We start from the raw sequence: 20570 nt of genomic DNA on the forward strand, positions 1-20570 counted from the left end.
AGTGTTTTCATTTGTTTGCTTCTCTGTCATAACAACCCCCAAACTCTGCCAGCTGTGAAAATCTCTCCATACATCTTGATGCATTAGGTAGGTCACCTACAAATGTCATCTTCGAAGCTTCTGCCCCAGTCCAATCTGGCAGGAGTCCAGGGGGCAGCGGTGGCTGTCCATGGGGGGGGGGGGGAGTGCAGACTGACAGGAAGAGGAGAGCTGCATGGGCCAGTTCTAGTTCCACAGGGGCCCGGGGCAGAACCACTCCAAAGGCTGCTGCAAGTAGACTCTCAGCAAAGAGACAGTGGCCTCTGCTGACTTCTCTCTGACATATGCACCACACACTGAGGAAACTCTCCAAGAACAAACCCAAGGGCAACTGTAGCAGCCTACCAGCTAAACAAACGGCCTAAGGCTGCATGAGAAATCCAGAGACTCTTTTTATCAAAGCTACACAGGCAGAGTACATGGCAGGGGCAGGTGCAATAGCTATGTCCACCCCACAAATTTTTCCTGTGGTGACACGAGCCACCGTGGGCAGAAGTCGTAATGGTGACAAATACCTTAGTCATATTTAACAGAGCGAGTCGAGTCCTTCCACAGATGATGTGCTGTACGGCCCCCTCCATAAAAGGGATACTCTCCCTGTCAATCATACCCTTCCCAGCACAGGCTGGAAGAGGGCAGTGGGAACCAACACTCACCAGAGAATCCGCTACTTGCTGAGGAGATGTTCCTGCATCTACCGAGAAGACTTCTATTTTCCTCTCCATTCGGTTCTGTGTTTTCCCAAATTCCTAGCATGGCATGTAACTATTTTGTCTAAATTATAAAATAATTATAAACTTAAAAAAATTAGTACCTACTTGTAACATAAAAAACCATTTTTCTATCTTTTACTAAATATGGCTACGCTGTGACAACTTTTATTTTTTAAAAATGAGTCTCTTGATTTAGTCAGGACCTTGGGGGCATAAAGGGTTAGCCACTGTCTACTCCAAATGATGCATTTATTCAGGGCAAAGCTTCGTTTTCTGTCTTCCTCAGAAGAAAGAGATGCAAGAAAACCTAAAAGACCTGAAGTAATGTCGATTTAAAGCACCTTTACTGAAACTTGATTCCTTGGGCCAGAGGAAGGTCCTTACTGTAGTTGATGGTACTAGGGAGGAAAAAAAATAAACAAAATTAAATGAAGGATAGTACATACATTATACAGAATATTACTATGCCTTTTAAAAATGTGGTAGATCTATATATATTAACAAGGTGAAATGTCCAAGTTACAAGCTGGTGAAGAAAACAGGATACAAAGCACTGTTAGTGTGTATCTGGTTTTATGAAACATTTAAAAAGGAGAGAAAAACACAAAAGTCTGGAAAGACACGGAGCATCTGTGTTACTCATAGTTATCAGGGCACAAGAACATGGAATCGGGACAATTTTCTTTCTATCTCTCAATAACTTGTACTGAATTAGCAGGAAAAATATCTCGTTTTGATAAAAAAAAATAAGAGCTATAATAATTTAGAAAATAAGAGCTTCCCTATGCGTCAGTTATCTGATAATGATCTCCTCTTTCTCCTAAGAGGAAAAGTGTCCCATTAAACGGGTTCCCAAAGGCCAGAGATAAAAGTTTCCATTCTAGATCCAGAGTGCTCAGGAAAAGTAAAAGGAACGTAACTGACTTCAGAGAAGGAAAACCAGGCAGAGTGTACATGCTGGAGACTTAACGAGCCACAGCCAAAAGCACCTCAGAGATTTCTCACAGACAGAAAGTCGCGGTGACCACAAAAGGAGCCCAGGTCGAGAAGCAGGCCCAAGGTTAGAGAGCTAGTAAGCAGGAATAAATGGGACGAGGACGGGTGTCCTGGGTCCCGCACCCTGTGCTCTTCTGGCGACTTAATGCCACATGGGCCTGACCCCACTGTTTCACTGCACTTGGATACAGCGCTTTCTACCCAAAGAGGAGAAACAGGACTCAAGTAAAAGAAACACAAAATCTCCTAGAAGCCGGCTCCCTCACCAACTACCACGTGCTGGGTGGATGAGCTAACCAGCTTCCACGGGGCATTGCTCCCTATTCTGAGAGCCGGTATCCCCCAGCTTGGCAGCCAGGCCCGCAGCCCCCGGGCCCCTGGCGCAGCTCCATCTCCTTCTGCTTCCTCGGTCTGCGAGGGTGGCAGCCACACCCGAGGCGAACACAGAAACAGGACAGCCTCGTGCACTCCCCCTGCTGGCGGACACCCCCACCCCGCGCGTGCCGTTCCTAGGCTGACTCTAGGTAGAACCACCGGCCAGATGGTTTCTCAGGGGGGCGCTGTGCTGGGCACTAGCTGGAGCTTGACAAGAAGGGGCAGACAAATACTAGTACAAAACGGAGGCTCTGGGAGGGAAGAGCTCGGAACATTAGAGAAAGTAAAATTAAACGAAAACACCTAAAACAGCAGAAAGGAGAAGAATGCAAAAGCACGCTGCAGCCGCCTTGAGTCCCGCCAGCCCCAAAGCCCCGGCTTACCACGTGGACCTTCTCATGTACTGCTTCCAGGCGTCGCTGCCCGACTCCCGGCCGCCGCCGCTGTGCTTCTCGCCTCCTGGAGGGACACAAAGGCGGCTCGCACCCCCGCTCCGCGGCCCCTCTGCGTGGGCTCCCACTCAGCGTCACTGAGGTGCGGTGAGGGCCCGAGCAGCCCCGTCCTTTTTACATTTAGCCCACAGTCTCCTTCACAAACAAATAAGTAAAAGACAGAGACCAACAGAAACATGAAAATCGGAGGGAAAATCGGAGGGAAAATGGAAGGAATTAAGAGGAAACAGACACGTCTCAGGCAGCAGAAGAAAACCTTTAAAACAACCTTATCATTAGACCAAGGTGTTAAGAATCGAACCTCTGGACAGTGGAAATGTTTTTATTCTCTCATTTATGCTTCTTTGTATGTAATTTTCTACCACATACATAAACTGCTTTTATAATAAGACATTTTAAATGTTAAATTAATATCCACAGAGAGGCTATAAGACGATAGTGACTCCATGAAACGAGAAAGGGACACTATTTAAAAATGTGCCATCAAAGCCCAAGAAATAAGTTTCAATGTTGTTTTTAATAATAGAGGAGAAAATACTTAATAGAAGGATAAGAAAAATCTGATGAAATTTCCCATGTAAAAAACAAAGAGACTAAATGAGGGAAAATATAACAAAATCAGACAATTGATTTTTTTAAGAGGTAACATTTAAATAACAGGAGTTCCAGAAATTAAAATAGAGAAAATCAAAGGGAAAAAATTGTCAAAGAAACAGGACCAAAGCAGAATCAGAACTGGAAACACCAGGAGGCCCAATATTCTACGGCCAATCACTGGCCACTGAGCGCCCAACAAATACTTTGACAAAGATTTCCATTGAGGCACATTCCTGTGCAATTTCAGAACGTCAGACATAACAAGTAAATAGTGGAACCGATATTTTTTGAAACAGGGGAAAAAGGTCAGAAACCAAAGTGGATTGTGCTTTTCAACCACAACGCTGGAAACCAGAAGACAAATGGGTAATTAGTTTCGAAAGTCTGAGGAAAAACTCCTACAAAGCTGCAGAAAAGGGGTAGCAGGGCTGCCGCAATGCTGCTGGCCTCCGGGACTCGGCCGCTCCACAGTCCCCTGCACCCACAGAAAACGTTCCCTGAGTGCTCAGGTGTCTCACTGGGCCCGAACGGTTTTTACAAACAATGTGGTTTGTGTCAAACACCTGCTTTCCTTCTGCTCCGCTGAGGGTGCCTCTGTCATCTGCCCCCAGTAAAAACCTTTGATGCAAAGTCCTTAAGGAGCTTTCCTGGTGGACTACACTTGTCACGATCTGTGACACCACTGGAGAAGACCCTTAGAAGGTTGTCCCCGGTTCCCCCTGCACCTCGCCCCACACACTAATGCCATATCACTTAAAGGGAAACTGAAAACTGAAGAAGCTTAACCTAGCACAGCAATGGGTCAATACATAATGTCTCAGGCTGTCAAAGAGTGCAGTTAAAGCACACTAGAAAAATTAAAGTAAATTCAGAGGTAGATTACTTTTTTCATTTAGTAAGAATCTCAAAGTATTTGTGCCTGGGAAAGGAGGAGGAAAGTGGGGGCAGAACTGCTTTTACCACTATAAGACTTTAAAAAAAAAATTAACTGTGAAGGCTGAAATGGAGAGGAGTCCATGGGAAAGAGAAGGCACGGCTGGACACAGGGATTAAAGGGCCAGGGAGGACAGACAGACACATTCGGGCACTAAACAGTGGAGGGCGAGAGCGGAGGGCTGAACTGAAAGCAGAAACCTTCTGTCGCACTGGATAGTAATTACAGCACTCGGTCTAAAAGAGATGAAGGAATGCCCCGAGTTATTTAAACTTTTACAAGTATTAACAAATTTTGTTCTGCTTCTTTATATATTTAAAGGCAATCTGTTATTACTGTACTTTGGATTATTTTTTAATTGAATTTATTGGGGTGACAGTTAAAAAATTATACAGGTTTCAGGTGTATAATTCTATAGTACATCATCTGTACATTGTATGATCATTTTCAGTAAGTAAAACAATAGATGATTGTTGGGAAGATTTTTTTTAATTATTGCTATTACTAAGTTTAAGCACAAAGAACTCAAAGCATAAAGACAAAACAGAAACAGGGCTCAGTGAAAAGAAACAACTTAGTATTTTATCTAAAATGAAAGATAACGTTTAACATATTACTGTGCCCACTTTGCCAATAAAATTCAGAATTTTGGGGGTGAATTTTTCTGACATTAAAACAAGGGTTCTTAATCTTTTCTGGGGTCTTGAACCCTCTCCCCAGAAAACAGATGCCACCCTTTCAGGGTCCGCACAGCTCAGGTGAGGGCCCTGCTCCAGTGTGGTCCTGCATCTGAGAATGAAAGGAAGGACCCTGGACAGGAACTCTGAACATGGAGCACAGGCTTCGTCAAGAAGGTTAGACCAGATAAGGCTATTATTTCAGTTTCCTGGCTACGACTGCTTTTCCTTTACCGCCTGTTATGAGCTGAATTGTCTCCCCTACTCTTCCTTGCCTATCCCATGAATATATTCAAGGCCTACCCTCCAACAGCTCAGAATGTAGCTGTATTTGGGCAATAGAGTGCTTAAGTAGGTAATTATGGTTAAATGAAGTCAAAGTCAAGGCCTTCGGCCAATAGGACTGGTGTCCTTATAAGAGGAAGAGATACCAAGGATGTCTGCACAGAAAAAGGCCACATGAGGACTCCGGAGAAAGGTGCCCATCTCATCTGCAAGCCGGGAAGAGAGGCCTCGGGAGAAAGCAAACTTGTCAACACCTTGATCTTAGACCTCCAGCCTCCAGAACTGTGAGAAAATTAATTTTGGTTGTTTAAGCCACCACCCTGTGGTACTTTGTTATGGCCGCCCTAGCAGACTAACACACTGCCCAACGTGGAAAACAAAAAAACGATTCTCTACATACCAAAGGCACCTCCGATCTCAGCCCCGCTCGTTGGAATGTTGACGTTCACAATGCCACAGTCCGATCCTTTTGGTCTGTGGATAAAAAGGGGGGGCATGGTGAAAGCATCGTATGGGAAAGTAAAAAACAAAATTCAAACAAAACCTCTAAGACTCTCAGTGCCAAAAAATGAATTTTCAAGCATGATGGTGCCATTTTCTTTTTTTAAAGTCCCTCACCATGCAAATAAGCCTTACATGGGTTACACAGACTTAAATAAACACAGTTATACCCAAGCCAACGGAAGATTCTGCCCAAGTCCTTGGTAAAGATGCTACTTGAAAGTCCCTGCTTGACTTCATTATTCCACGCAAAGACTTCGTCTTCATTCTGAAAGGGCAGACGTTAGAAGCTGTTACACTACACGGTGTTCAAGTCAAAGTTACAAACGTTGAACTCATTTCATGAGATGTGCTGGTACAATTTGAGGGCAAAACAAGGAAACTACAGGGTCAACATCTGACTAACTCTGTTTCACTTACAGTGTCTTTGTGGGGTTTTCTCCCTAATTGTGCTTTAAGAAATGAAGAGCTTCCATTCTTGCAGTACATTCTTCTATTCAAGCTATTACATATAATAGCTAATACTTCTTCAGCTCTCATCACGCACACTGCCCTGAGCACTTAGCATGCATCCAGTTAGGTAATGCTCACTCTGTGGCACAGGTTTTCTATTATCCTCAATGTGCAGATTAGGCAAAGCAGGCACAGAGAGGCTAAATTATTTGCCGGAGAGCTCAGTCAGACACACACACTACAAAACATGAAATTATACTGTCTAGTCACCATATTGGGAAAGGTGATAGACAATTTAAAGCAAGATTTAAAAAATACGATCATGTAGTAACAACAGGCGTGATCCTCATGATCCTTGGACTGTTAATCACCGCATGATCAAACCCTGAATGAGTCTCTAAATATTTCCTGGCACGGCGAGGGCCTGCCCCATGCTGGGGAAGGAGACCCTCTATACCTTCCTCTGTTAAAACCTCCACAGCCCATCTGTCCTCTGATGCAGACTGTAACTGTAGACCTTTAGGCTGCCCTCTGTCTTCCCATTTTGTCTGCTGAAACTTAGCTCTCAGACTATCAAACTATCTAGTTCTTCTGCAGAGAAGCCCAATGTTTGGTGCGCACAGCTCAGAACCAGGTGATACAGGAAATGAGGGCCGCCTTCTCCATAAACAGCAGCATAGGTTCCCTGCTCACCCGGCTTCCCAGGCAGCTAGCTTGGCATGCTCTCTAGTTTGAACTGTTCATCCCGTCATATTTTAGCCATAACCGTCAAATTTAGACTAACCAAAATGACTTTCTAATACCTCCCCCTAAAGGCAAGTCAAGTGGAATTTAATACACCTTCATTTTCTCCTGGTCTTCTCGTTTGTTTCAACGTGAGACTAGAGAAGAGAGAGACAGGACCCATCTTTACCGTGAATTTAAAGACATAAAGAATCGGAGCAAAAGTCTCTGTGTGGGCAATGGACGCGTCGTGGGTGAGACCTGTCACAATGGTCGGTTCTACGTAGTTCCCAGGGCGATCCATAGCCTGCGGTAGAGAGATGAAATGAAGACAATGAAAGCAGTTTATATCCCAGTACTTGTGGTCAGAGGACAGTGTTTGCCTATACTTGTGACAAAAGCCAACACCACTTTAGGTGAATTGTTTCTGCAAAATAACTTCCCATCATGAACATAAACTTCCTCCGGCTCCTATCGACTCTAACGTGGTCAGAGAAAAATAGGAAAAGGACAGGGATCAAGGATGGAGAGCTATGCCATTTGTTACAACCAAGTAGCATTGAAATCAGTCACAGTGAGGATTGTAAAATTTATTTAACTTTAAAATGGGTAATCTCTACCCACTGTGTATACAGTCAATTACACTGTACCCTCCAACCCTAAATTCATATGTTGAAACCTTAACCCCATTGTGACTGAATTTGGAGACAGGGCCTTTACGGAGGTAACAAAAGTGAAATGAGGTCACATGGGTGGGGACCTAATCAAATAGAATTAATGTCCCAATAAGCGGTAGAGACACCAGAGATGACCTCTCTTCACGCACGGAGGAAAGGCTGAGTGAGGACACTCTGTGCCGGACACACAGGCCTCGCCAGAATCCAACCCCGCCACACCTTGATTTTCAGACTTCTAATCCCCACAGCTGTGAGAAAAATATTACATTTCTGTTGTTTTAGCTACCCAGTCTATGACCCTTTATTATGATAACCATAGTAAACTAATACACATTATACAAAAATGAAAAGCCCCAAAAGGCTATAGTGTAGGCACTCCTAACCAACCTCCACTAACCAAATTACTATTACCCAGTGCCCACTTCTCCTTCCGTATCATACTGATGGCCACAGCCAGCTGCTCTGGCTGCTGGCTGACCCTCCTGGTGCCTGTAACTCTGCGCTCACCCACTGAGCTGCATGTTTACCAAGAGTCAATTGTCTTCACTCCAGATCCTGGGCATGGCAGCTGTATCTGTTATTATAATGCTATACTGTGTTGCAAAACTTAAATAAATATTATACAAAGGAAAAAAAAGAGCTATTTCCACAAAAATTAAGTTGAATGTTTTAGAAAATAACCCAATAAAAGTAAAAAATAGATACATACATATTCATACACACGCTGTCCAATGAAATGTGGGTGTGTTGGTGATTAAGATGACTAGAGAGGAGGAGTCTTCTCTCAGCTTCACAAGAAACTCAGTTCTCAGTGAATTTTGAAGAAACTGAAACTAGCTCGTCGACAATAAATGATTGGTGCAGTTACTGCAAGGATGAAGACAAATTCCTACCACACCTGAAGAAAATGCTTCGACTCCACCCAAAGAATCAAATGTCGTTATCTGTGTTAAATTAAAATGGTTTTGGTGTGTATTTTTTGATTCCCTGCCTTAGTTGACCTATTAAATAACCATAACCTACAAATTCTAACTACTCTGAATACAAAGTCTTCTACTGTATCATAAAAAGCTTTCCCTCCTCCATACAAATTCCTAGAGACTCAGTTCAAAGGCAACTGGCTGAAATTGTGTGTCGTTCCAGAATTTTTCCATGCAGTGTACGTCGTCATTCTTCCAAACCTGCATTTCCCCCTCACATAAGGGAGGAGAGAAGAAAGACACCAGTTCGAGACCTTCGCCAGTTGGCCCAGAGCCCTGCCTGGGCCCAGAACTTTCCTTACCTTGCCGCCATAGACCACTGTGCCTCCTTCTTTCTTTGCTGCTTCCACTGCCCCAAGGAACATGCTCACTGCCTGTTTGGTGTGCAGTGGCCCATAGAGAACATTGGCTGGGGAGAAAAAGAGATATTCCTCATTTTACCCTAAGTAGCATCATTTATTATTATAACAACTTTCCGAATGAACAGACCAACCCCTCCAGGCAGCCCTTCAGTTTAGAAGGGGAGTCTGTGACCTTCTGTAAAGGGACAGACTGCAAATGTGTAATGCTCTGCATGACGTCTGTGGTCCCTCACCATTATTCAGCTTGGCCACTGTGGTGTGAAAACAACCACAGAAGATAGGTAAACGAGTAGGGGTGGCCACGTGCTGATAAACTTTCGTACAGAAACAAGTGGCAGGCCACATGTGTCAACCCTGGTTTAGATCCATTCATCAGAGTGCCACGTTAAAAACACAGCACCTGTTCACTCACTGCAGTGTGATCGCTCTCTAAGAACTTCGCAGGCTCAGCAGCTGGTGTGCAATTTACAGGGGAAGACTGATGCGGCCCTACGTATGGCTGCCAGGAAGCAGAGCAGAAAGGTTACCTGGGGAAAGGGGGGAGGAGAGAGACCTAGACGGGCCTCAGGGAGGAGGTGGGCTTGCAGCAGGAAGCCTGTGGTGGGAAGAGCTGGGTGAGGGGCGTTTCCAGCAGTGAGAGCAGCGGGACAGAGCCTGCGAGCCCTGGAGCACAAAAGGCTGGAAAGGCTGGCGCTCAGGGAGCACAGGGGCAAAGGCAGGCAGGAGGGGAGGCACAGAGGTCAGGTCACACGGAGCCTGCTAGAGAGGGAGTAAAAAATCTTGACTTACAGTTGAAGAGCAAAGAAAGTCCTGGAGTAGTTAAAGTAGGAGAGGGAATTATCTAATCTAACTGCACTTTAAAAAATCACTCTGGTCACTGTGGAAGGCAGAAGTGAAAGCAGGAAAGTCAGTCTGGTGACTCTTGCAGCCTTCCACGAGAGAGGGCGATGGCTTGGACAAGGGTAATAACAGTGAAGAGAGAAAGACTCACCAAACGCATCCCATCTCAGCACCATTGCCAAACTCACCCCCCAGCCCACGTCGACACTCAAGATCCTAACCCAGAAGCAGACACATCACCTTAAATGCCTTCTATCTGCTTTGTATGCCCAGACTCCTCTCAGGGAAGGGGGAAGATCATAAACACTGGTAACAACAGCTATCGAAAAGGAGCACATCTGAAATCAACCAGATACTCACAGTCCCATGGGTTCCCGACCCGGACCTGTGCATAGGCCTTCTTAAGTCTATGCACAACCTCGTCGTGGATGCTTTCATGTAAAAACTAAGAGAAAGACAAATACACATGGGAACAGTCAAATGGACAAATCTGTTAACAACGCACAATTTTTCTTAAATAATACTGATTTATAGTTCATATAATTTTGATCTATTGTGATCTCTAAAACATGCAAATAGAAGCATGTTTACTTTTTAATTATATAATCTCTTGATTTAAATTTAACTACATGAAGATAATTTTCTCTAGGTGGATGTTAGAATAAAATTATAAGACAAGTTTTTTTATTGATTATGCTACTACAGTTGTCCCAATCTCCCCTTTTCCCCCTCCACACAGCACCCCCACTCCCTCAGGCAGTCCCCCCCACTGTTCATGTCCGTGGGTCATGTATGTAAGTTCTTTGGCTACTCCACTTCCTCCACCGTACTTTACATCCTCATGGCTATTCTGTAACTACACATTTGTACTTCTTATTCCCCCCGCCTCTGCATCCATTCCTCCACACACCCTACCCATCTGACAACCATCAAAACTCTTTCTGTATTCATGATTCTGTCTGTTCTTCTTGCTTAGTTTGTTTTTTGGGGTTCAATTGTTGGTATGTATTTATTGCCATTTTGTTGTTTATACTTTTGATCTTCTTTTTTCTTAAATAAGTGCCTTTAACATTTCATATAATAATGGTTTGGTGATGATGAACTCCTTTAGTTTTTTTCTTGTCTGGGAAGTTCTTTATCTGTCCTTCCATTCTAAATGGTATCTCTGCTGGGTAGAACCATCTTGGCTGTAGGTCCCTATTTTTACAACTTTAAATATTTCTTGTCAGTACCTTCTAGCCTGATGAGTTTCTTTTGAGAAATCAGTTAATAGTCTTATGGGAATTCCCCTGTAGGTAATTAACTGCTTTTCTCTAGCTGCTTTTAATGTTCTCCCTTTAGCTTTAACCTTTGGCATTTTAATTATGATGTGTCTCAGAGTAGGCCTCTTTGCATCCATTTCTGGGGGACTCTCTGTGCTCCCTAGACTTGCATGTCTCGATTTCCTTCACCAACGTAGTAACATTTTCTTCCACTATTTTTTCAAATAGATTTCCAATTTCTTGCTCTTCCTCTTCTCCTTCTGGCACCCCAATGATGTGAACGTTGGAACACTTAAAGTTGTCCCAGAGGCTGCTTACACTATCCTTGTTTTTTGGATTCTCTTTTCTTCTTGTTGTTCTGGTTGGTTTCCTTATTTCCCAATCACTGATTTCATTCTTGGCTTCACCCACTCTACTCTTGTCTCCCTGGAAATTGTTCTTTATTTCAGTTAGTGTAGCCTTTGTTTTCAAATGGCTTTTTTCATGCTGTTGAGGTCCTCACTAAGCTCCTTGAGCATCCTTATAACCAGTGTTTTGAACTCTGCACCTCACAGATTGCTTATCTCCATTTTGTTTAGTATTTTATCTAGAGTTTTGATCTGTTCTTTCATTTGGACCATGTTTCTTTGTCTCCTTGTTTTGGCAGCCTCCCTAGGTTAGTTTCTATGTATTAGGTACAGCTGCTTTGCTTCCATGTCTTGTAGTGTGGCCTAATGTAGTAGGTGCCCTGTAGGGTCCAGTGGCATAGCCCCCCTATCATCCAAGCTGGGTAACTCAAGGACTGAGTACACCCTCCTCTTATAGTTGAGCCTTGATTGCTGTTGGCAGGTCAGTGGGAGGGATGTACCCAGGCCAGTCAGCTACAAGGACCAGCTGTGACCATTGACCACCACCCTCTACCCTTCATGGAAGATCAGCTGTGCAGGGACAAGGTGGTGGTGCTCCAATGTGGTCTGCAGCTGTCTGCGTGGTGGACAGGCTCTGGGTTTCCCAGATGGTGCAGCCCAAGGTCAGCCACCCCTGTGTTTGCCCAGAATCACCCTACCTGGGCTATAAAGCAATCTGAGATGGCTGCTGCTACTTGTGCTGGGCTTGGAGATTCACAGGCAAAGCCAAGCTATGAATCTAGGTTGGCTGCTGCTAGTGCTTGGGCCTGGGGCCACTTACCAAGACGTATGGGAGCTGGGGGCTCAATGAGGGAGGCTGTGGCCTTTTTTAGAGGATTTAGGGTATTGTGAAGCACAAAAGAAGACCAGCCATTGGGCCCACATGTTGGGTTCGACGGTCTCTGGGAATCCCCAAGGTGGGGAAAAACGGTCTTAGCCAGTTGATGGAGTCTCACATACAACCTGCCTGCTGGCTTTGTGGCTGTAGGGAGGGAGGGCTCAGAAATAGAACAACAGTCTCTAACCACCTTTCTCTCTGAGAGAAAGCTGTCCCTCAGCTCTCGCTTTGATACTAGACACTCCAATTCCTCCCTGGTGCCTTTCAAGCTGCTACCCAGGGCTGGAGCTCAGAGGGAGTGACTGAATAAGTCTGTGTATGGGGTTTTTGTTTTGTTTTTGTTTTTGTAGGGTGTATGGATTTTTTAAGGGGAACCGTTTGGGACTCCAGAAGTTTTTATTACCAGCTCAATCTCCGCTGGTTTTTGCAGCCAGGATTTATGGGTCTTATCTTCCTGGCACTGGAACCCTGGGCTGAGGGCCCAGTGTGGGGCTGGAACTCCTCACCCCTGTTCTGTCCCTCCCAGATTTTATCCACCACACGTGGATGTGGGACCAGCCAGTTTCTTGTCTCTACCCTTCCTACCAGTCTGGATGGATGTGGCTTCTTTAATTCTGTAATTGTCAGACTTCCATTCAACTTGATTTCTGACAGTTCTGAGTGATGGCTGGTCTATATTTTAGCTGCAACTTTGATGTGGTTGTGCAAAGAGATGAGCCGTGTTTACCTATGCTGCCATCTTGACTGGAAGTCCAAGACAAGTATTTATCAAGTCCATAAGGACCTATCTGAGTAAGAGCTTCACAAATCAATTATGCCTGTTTTCTTTCTAGAGCATTCAACAGCTTACAAAGCAGAAAACCTCAAGCACAACTATCCCACACTGTAACTGTATGAGTAATGGTGAATACACACCACCAGGATTTGGTCAGCCTACCTCTGCTGCTGTGTAACCATATGCTCATAACCTCAGGCCAACTAGGTCTCTAGAGTGAGGCCTTAATCCGGTGAGGACAAGCATTGGACTCACTCTGGGTAGGATTTAAGTTCTATGCCATGTTCCCAGAGGTGGAGATGAATTTGCCATCTGTTCTCTGAGTTGGTCTCCATGTGGCGAATGCATCGGCATTATGAGCACTAGGTATGAGAAGATCTGCAGTACTGCAGTGGATTTCTCTACCTGTTACTTTACTGTTCCTATGGAAATCGATCTTGGGCAATGGCTAATAATATGGTCTAATTTTCAACACTACATATAAAACATGGATATGTGTATTTGCTCTAAGGCACAAAGGAAAAGTTGGCTGAATAAAAAATGCTTCTTTTATGTCATTTCGTATTTGCCATGTAATTATGATTATGATCATTTTTAAAGAACACATTTTCTTCTTAGCATTAATGTAACAAATGCTTAAGGTGAATAAATTTACTAAATTATAAATTATGAACACTGCATCTTAGTTTTTTTTGACAACTTCAACAGAGTAATGTTAAAAAAGGAAAGATTCATTTGTTGTAAAATATAGGAAAAATTAATATAAAATGTGTTGGGAAAAGTAAAGACTAATTCCACATATCTTTTATCTTAATTTCATTAATTTAAATTATGCCAACCTTATGAAGAACTTGATCACACTCACTGTGGATGACAGTAAAACCCAAAGCCAACTCCTCTGTAATTCAACTGCAAACTGCTTTTCTAATTAAACAGAAAGAAAACTCAACACTAATCACTTAAAGCTGGTAAACGTAGCCAAATTTTGTACCTAACTGAAATCTGTCTGGCTACAGCACCCACAGGTTTTCAGTTCCATGAGAGCCATGAAAATCAAGGCCATACCTGACACGAACTGAAATCCAGCCAAGTCTGAGTGTGGATTAAATGCCCCAAGCCCTATACATGTGGAAACTAAACAACCTCTTGCTTATTATCAAGAGGAAAAACAACACACAGAGTCATTTGCTTTTCAGTGAGCCACGTCACACCAGGTCAAATCTGAGACTTGATTTCTAGGCCAGAAATGAAAATCTTTAAATGTTTCTATTTAGTTAAAAAAAACAAACAAAAAAAAAAAAAACAAGGCTGTCTATCTTTCAGCTGACAGTTTTAGAATTTTTCAACTATTTACCTTGTTTTCATCTGTAAGTGACATTGGACTTTGTTCATATTGATCTCAGTGAGGGACTGAAAATGGCGTCACCTCCCAGTCCAAGTCCAGCCAATCAGAGCGAATCCCTGGTTGACTGGCAACATGTGCCATGAGCAGAGAGGAGAGAATAGGGCCTCATATTTGCCAACCACATCTAGAAAGTCCATGTTTCTAACAACACTTCTATGACACCTCCCTACACAATTTGTTAAAAAGTGGTGATCGAAGTGCAGGACAAGCTCACGTGACTATGCAGACACACTCACCAGGCGCCTGGCAGTGGTGCACCTCTGGCCGGCCGTCCCCACGGAGGCGAAGAGAGCTGAAGGAACGACTAGGCTGAGGTCCGCATCGTCAAAAGCTTAGAGAAGCACAAACACACACCCATCAGTGTCGTGAAATAGGCAGACAAGGTACTTGCTAACTGGTATAAATGATGCCTTTACTACAGGACTTGCAGTAACAGAGTACCAGGATGATCCCTGCAAAATAAACATGTTCACACTGCAGAGACCACTTTCCATCCAGAGAAAATCACAGGAGAAAAGAGCCCTACGGTCTTTATCCAAGTACAGATGTACATGGAGGCTCTCGCTCCTCTGACCTCCTCATCTTTCATTTCTCAACGTTTCTCATACTGAGTAAGCCTCTTCTGCAGCCCCAATGTAGTGCCTTCTCTAAGACCTCATCCTTTCTGAGTTTTACTTGCCTCCAGCCTGAACCCCAGGCCCATGTTGATGCCAGCTTCCCTGGGCCTATAGAGAGAGTAACAATGGGAGACTTCTGATTTTCGCCACATCAGACTCACTCTCTAACATCCATATCCTCACCTGCATCGGTCCATGCCTTTAAATGCCCCTTGTTGCCCCTCTACAGGAGTGTTTCCAAATCTGCAAACTCCCTCAAGCTCTTTACTCCTCCACCAGATTACCTTAACCCCCTTAGAAAAAAACCTCAAAGTGATCACCCACCAAGGGCCCTTTTCTGCTTCCTCTGTTCTTCAGAAGAGATCAGTGCAAAACCAAATTTCTCTTTACTTGGGTCCATTCGTTCCTCCACCTCCTCTGCCCTCAGAAGAAAAAACTAGCATAGTCTTTGCAAAGTTAACCCTTCCATTTATATTACTTGTAATTCCTTCCTTCTCATCCCTCAGAGAAACTTATAGACACAGTTCCCTCTTATATCATCAACGATCCCTTTTCCAGTCTTAACAGCATTCTCAGACTGGCATGATGGTCAAGAAGGTGGTTTGTGCAGCCAAACAGATCAGGGTTCTTGTCCACTTCCATCACTTTTTAGTTGTGTTATTTTACCTTTTGAAGTGTCAATTTCCTCACCCATAAAGTGGGATAATAATGCCTGGAGTACTGACGGGGGGGGGGGTATAGCAAGGAGTTAAAGAAAGAGCAGTGCTCTGGGGTCTGATTGCCAGGATATCAGTGCTGGTTCTATCACCTGCTGGCCCAGCACAGTAGGCACTTAATCACTAAGCCTCAGAGTGGAAACTTCAAATGAGATTAATCACAGTATCTCCCTCATGGGATTATTGTGGGGATTAAATGAAATAATACACATGAAACAGCGGAGCATAGTACCTAGCAAATACCCAGTGCTCACTAAGTGCTAACTGTATTTTTTAACTCTCTTTTTAACTAGATTAGAAGTTCATCTCCTACAAACCCTTTGCCATATACTTTTTAAACTCTATATACCACAAATATATAGGTATTTAAACATGATGATGGCAATATACAAATTAGTAAATTTTGCTTTTTATCACAAAATCCATGCTTTTAAAAAGTCTCAAACCACTGACATTCATTATATTATCCAGTTACATTGTTAAATTATTTCCTTTTGTGCCAAATAATTAAAAAACAGAATATCAAAGTCTACAGATAAATGATTAAAACGCTTTAAGGAAGCACTCCTTCTCAGTTATAAAAGCATTAAATATTCCACTAAAGACACTAGTGTTTTTGAAATCCAGTGTAATCAACAAGTCACATACTTACTCATTCTAGAGACACATGTGACCAGTTTTCAGAAAACGGGAGAAGGGAAAAACAAGAAACAAGGCCACGTTAGGAAGTCTCATACACAGGTTCTAAGCCCGGCTTCATTTTCCAAACACGAACACCTTTCCTTCCTAGTTGTCTCTGCCTTCAAACCACTGTGTCCTGTCTCACAAGTAAAATTCTTCAACATGTGAATTAGACCTTGGCACAGACAACACAGGACAGAGGAGTTCCTGCACGAGGTATATGTATGTACTCAGGACAACTGCTGACGGTATTCTGAGTGGAAAACAACATGAAAACAAAGGGCGGCCTTACCAATGATGGCATTATTTCCTCCAAGTTCTAATAAACTTCTCCCTTTAAAAACATATAAACACAAATGAATGCCTATTTTAGTATTTAACGCACAAGATAAATGGCTTCGAATCATAACCTATCCCAATTATGTTTTAATTTATTTCCAGATTTAAAACACAGCATGAATGTTGAATCAACATCAGATTTCCTGATTTCATTCATTGGACTGTGGTTGTATGATGGAATGTACTTGTTGTTAGGAAATACACTGAAACATTTAGTGGTAAAGGAACACAAGGTCTTCAACGTTCTCCAAATGGTTCAAAAATAATACACAACCACAGTGTACACGCATGTGTGTTCCTGGAGAGAGAAAACGATAAAAGAAATGGGGCAAAACGGAAGCATTGGTGAATCTGTTCAACAGTGTGCAGAAATTACTTGTGTATGTTATAACTTTTCTCTGAGTTTGATGTTATGTCCAAAAAACCCCAGGTTGGTGTAAGTGCTATGTTTTCCACTATGGAAAACTACATGGCAATTTCCCAAGAAATTAAACACAGAATTACCGCACGGTCAATCTAGCAACTCAACTTCTAAGTACCTAACCACAAGAAGTAAAAGCAGGAATTCAAACAGATAATTGTACACTCGTGTTCACAACAGCAGTATTTATAATGACTAAATGACGGAAGCAACCCAAGTGCCCAACTGAGGGATGAATGGATAAAAAAAATATATGGTATATATATAAAATTCAACCTTTGAAAGAATAGAAATTCTGACACATGCTAAAACAAAGATGAACCTTCAAGACATTATGTTAAGTGATATAAACCAGTCACAAAAAGACAGATATTGTCTGACTCTAGTTATACGAGATTCCTACAATAGTCAAATCCATTGACTCAAAAAGTAGAACAGTATGATGCTTGCCAAGGGGTTGGAGGAAGGCAGAAATGGGGAGTGAATTTGTTTGTTTGTTTGTTTGTTTGATCCTGGCCTGAGGACATTCCTTCATGGCTTTTACAGAGAGAGGAAGGGAGAGAGAAAAACATCCATGTGAGAGGAACATTCATCAGCTACCTCCCAAACATGCCTGGACATACCCACAGCCCAGGTATGTGCCCTGACCGGAAACCAAACATGCAGCTACTTGGCTATGGGATGACTCTCCAACCACCTGAGCCACACCAGACAGGAGTTAGTTTTTAATTGGCACAGGGTTTCAGTTGGGAACACAAAAAAAATTTTGAAGATGGATGTTATTGATGGTTGTATAATAATGTAAATATGCTTAATGCCATATAACAGCACACTTAAAAATGGTTAAAATGGTAAATGGCATGTTTTATGTATTTTACCACAATAAAAACAGTTTAAAATTTATGTGCTCATTGTAGACATTTATTTTTTTAGCCCTGGCTGGTGTGGCTCAGTGAATTTAAGGCCAGCCTGTGAACCAAAGGGTTGCCGGTTTGATTCCCAGTCAGGGCACATGCCTGGGTTTCGGGCCGGGTTCTCAGTAAGGCGCACACAGGAGACAACCACACATTGATGTTTCTCTCCCTCTCTTTCTCCTTCCTTTCCCCTCTTTCTAAAAATAAATAAATAAAATCTTTTTTAAAAAATTATTTTTTTTAAAGAGCAAAATGTATCAAGCAGAAAAAGCCTATGACCCAGAGGTCACCGTGAAATCTTTCTATATACTTTGTTATAGTGCCTTCCAACCTTTTTTCCTGTGCATTTATATTCAGTTGAGATCACGCTAATTAACTTTGTTCTCTGATTAGTATGTTATACCTTCTCCTTAAAATTACTAGGAGCCATTTTCTTGAAAAATCACTACAGTATCCATCATGATGATGTACCCCATTTTATTTAGTTACTTCTCTAGTGTTGAATATACTGACTGCTGAATATCTACCTTGGACCTACTTAGGTCCGGGCCAAAGGGCACGAATATAAGGGCTACTATATATACGGCCAACTTACATTCCAGGCAAGTTACAGAGCCTGCTCTCAATGCCATTCTGACCTTATACTCCCCAGCATAAAGATTTAAAATGTATTTTTCCAAGGTCATAAAATAATAATCCAAGGTCATAGAAACTTATTCCTGAGCTTTCTTCTAAGAGGTTTATAGTTCTAATCATATTTTGGTCTCTGACACATTCTGAGTTAGTCTTTGTGTGCTGGGTGAGGGAATGGTCCACCCCAGTGAGTTTCTGCACACTCAGTGGGGTGTTTGAGGTCCAACTTCACACACAGTTATGTGGATATCTAACTGACTTAGCATCGTTTATTGAAATGACCATTTTTTCCTCATTGAAATGTCTTGGCACCCTGTCAAAATCAATTGGTCAAAATAGTAAGAGTTTCTTTCTGAACTGTTAATTCTACTCGATGGCCCTTTATGCGTATCTGTATGCCGGTACCACACAGTCTTCACCAGTGCAGTTGTACTTCAGTTTTGAAATCAGACTGTGAGTCCTGCAACTTTGTTCCTCTTTCCCAAGGTTATCTTTGCTATTCAGGGATCTTTGCATTCACATGTGATTTTAGGATCAGCTCATCAATTTCCACAGAGAAGCCATCTGACACCGAGAAAGGGATTGCATTAAGTCTGTAGACACTTGTACAACCTTGATCTTGGGCAGTAACAATATTTACTTTTCAAAAAAGTGAAAATAGGATGACTTTATTTTTATTTAATTCTTTAATATCTTTCAACGACGCTTTATAGCACCCTGTGTGAGAGACTTACACATCTTCTGTTGCATTTACTATTTTCTTCTTTTTGATGTTATGTTATTATATGGGTGTTTTTCATTTTCAGATTGTTCACTGTTAATGTATAAAATGTAACTGACTTTTGTTTACTGGTCTTATGTCCTTGCCGACCTTATTAGCTCTAATAGTTTTTTGTAAACTTACTTTTTAAAAACAATGCTCAAAGTGCAAAAGGGCTGGCAGATTACCTAGTCAAGTCCTGCCTTGTTGAAGTTTATATTCATGATAGCCAAAACCTGAAAGTCAGTATTAGCCTTAAATATCTTTTTAAATTACTCATAAAGTAGAGCATACAAAGTTATATTTATATAAATGACAGAACACATTTAAATCTTCTATTCCACATTCACTATATAGGTCCTGTACTCAGTGATTCTGTTTAAATTGTGGGTTTCCTTTTTTTTTAATTTGCCAAACAAGTCTGATAGAATTTGATAAATACATTTGATATGATACTACTATAGTCATTTAGAGAGAAAATGACATCCTTTTCTAAAGGATGCTATTTCAATTTGTGATTGCCCTCATATTAACCCACCAACAACTGTACCCTTCTTTTTCTTGGACACTCAAATAAACATGGCTGGTATCTCTATGGGGGGAAAAACAACTTTTAGATTTCACACCCATACCTCTGAGGGAATTAAAATCCTCATTGGAAAGCCAACACTTACCAAACCTCTCCTGCACCATAAGGGCCACCTGTTTCCCCACCTGAGTGCTCCCAGTGAAGGACAGCAGGTTCACTCGCTCATCTTTGGCCATTGCAGTGCTACAAGGCAACAGACAATGTCACTCGAGCAGAGAAACCCAGAAACGATGCCACCTAATGGTACCGGCCAGAAACCCCTGACTTGGACTCTTGGAAAGGCAAAGCTACAAGAGAATATGGGAAGGTCTCCTTGAAAATGAACTAGATTTTCGCAAGTAGAACCATATAACAAAACAGGTTAACCTCTTCTGTGAGCTCTCTATGAACAGAAGCCATTGTTAAGGAAGAAAGCCCTTCCTGTACTGGGTGGGTGAAGAAACAATGTGACCTTAGCATTTCTTTGAGGAGCAGCCCAGTTACTTTGCAGACTCTTAAACTACTAATTCCTTTAAGAATTAAAAATCTAAAAAGTACAAGGATATATCCCAAGTATCCCTCATGGAAGATGATTTATAAATTTAGGCTGTGCTAGGATTTCCAGACACTAATGGTTTGAACCTCTTTGCT

At 42.4% G+C, this 20570-nt stretch overlaps 1 protein-coding gene across 1 annotated transcript in view; it reads right to left on the bottom strand.

The window, feature by feature from the left end:
• Positions 1-1074: 1074 nt before the first annotated feature.
• The window catches only part of ALDH7A1 (aldehyde dehydrogenase 7 family member A1), a 46267-nt gene continuing 26771 nt past the window's right edge, over positions 1075-20570 (bottom strand). The window contains exons 9-18 of the mRNA XM_053665306.1: positions 20026-20123; positions 16577-16618; positions 14507-14601; positions 9965-10049; positions 8705-8811; positions 6936-7052; positions 5740-5837; positions 5469-5542; positions 2507-2582; positions 1075-1150 (exon numbers count right to left, since the gene is read on the bottom strand). Of these exons, the coding sequence (XP_053521281.1) occupies positions 1096-1150; positions 2507-2582; positions 5469-5542; positions 5740-5837; positions 6936-7052; positions 8705-8811; positions 9965-10049; positions 14507-14601; positions 16577-16618; positions 20026-20123 (847 nt within the window). The 3' untranslated portion in view covers positions 1075-1095. The remainder of the gene's footprint in view (positions 1151-2506; positions 2583-5468; positions 5543-5739; positions 5838-6935; positions 7053-8704; positions 8812-9964; positions 10050-14506; positions 14602-16576; positions 16619-20025; positions 20124-20570) is intronic.

The sequence above is a fragment of the Artibeus jamaicensis genome, unplaced genomic scaffold, assembly GCF_021234435.1.
Source record: "Artibeus jamaicensis isolate MK-2021 breed Jamaican fruit bat unplaced genomic scaffold, CSHL_Jam_final contig_402, whole genome shotgun sequence".
NCBI lineage: Eukaryota > Metazoa > Chordata > Mammalia > Chiroptera > Phyllostomidae > Artibeus > Artibeus jamaicensis.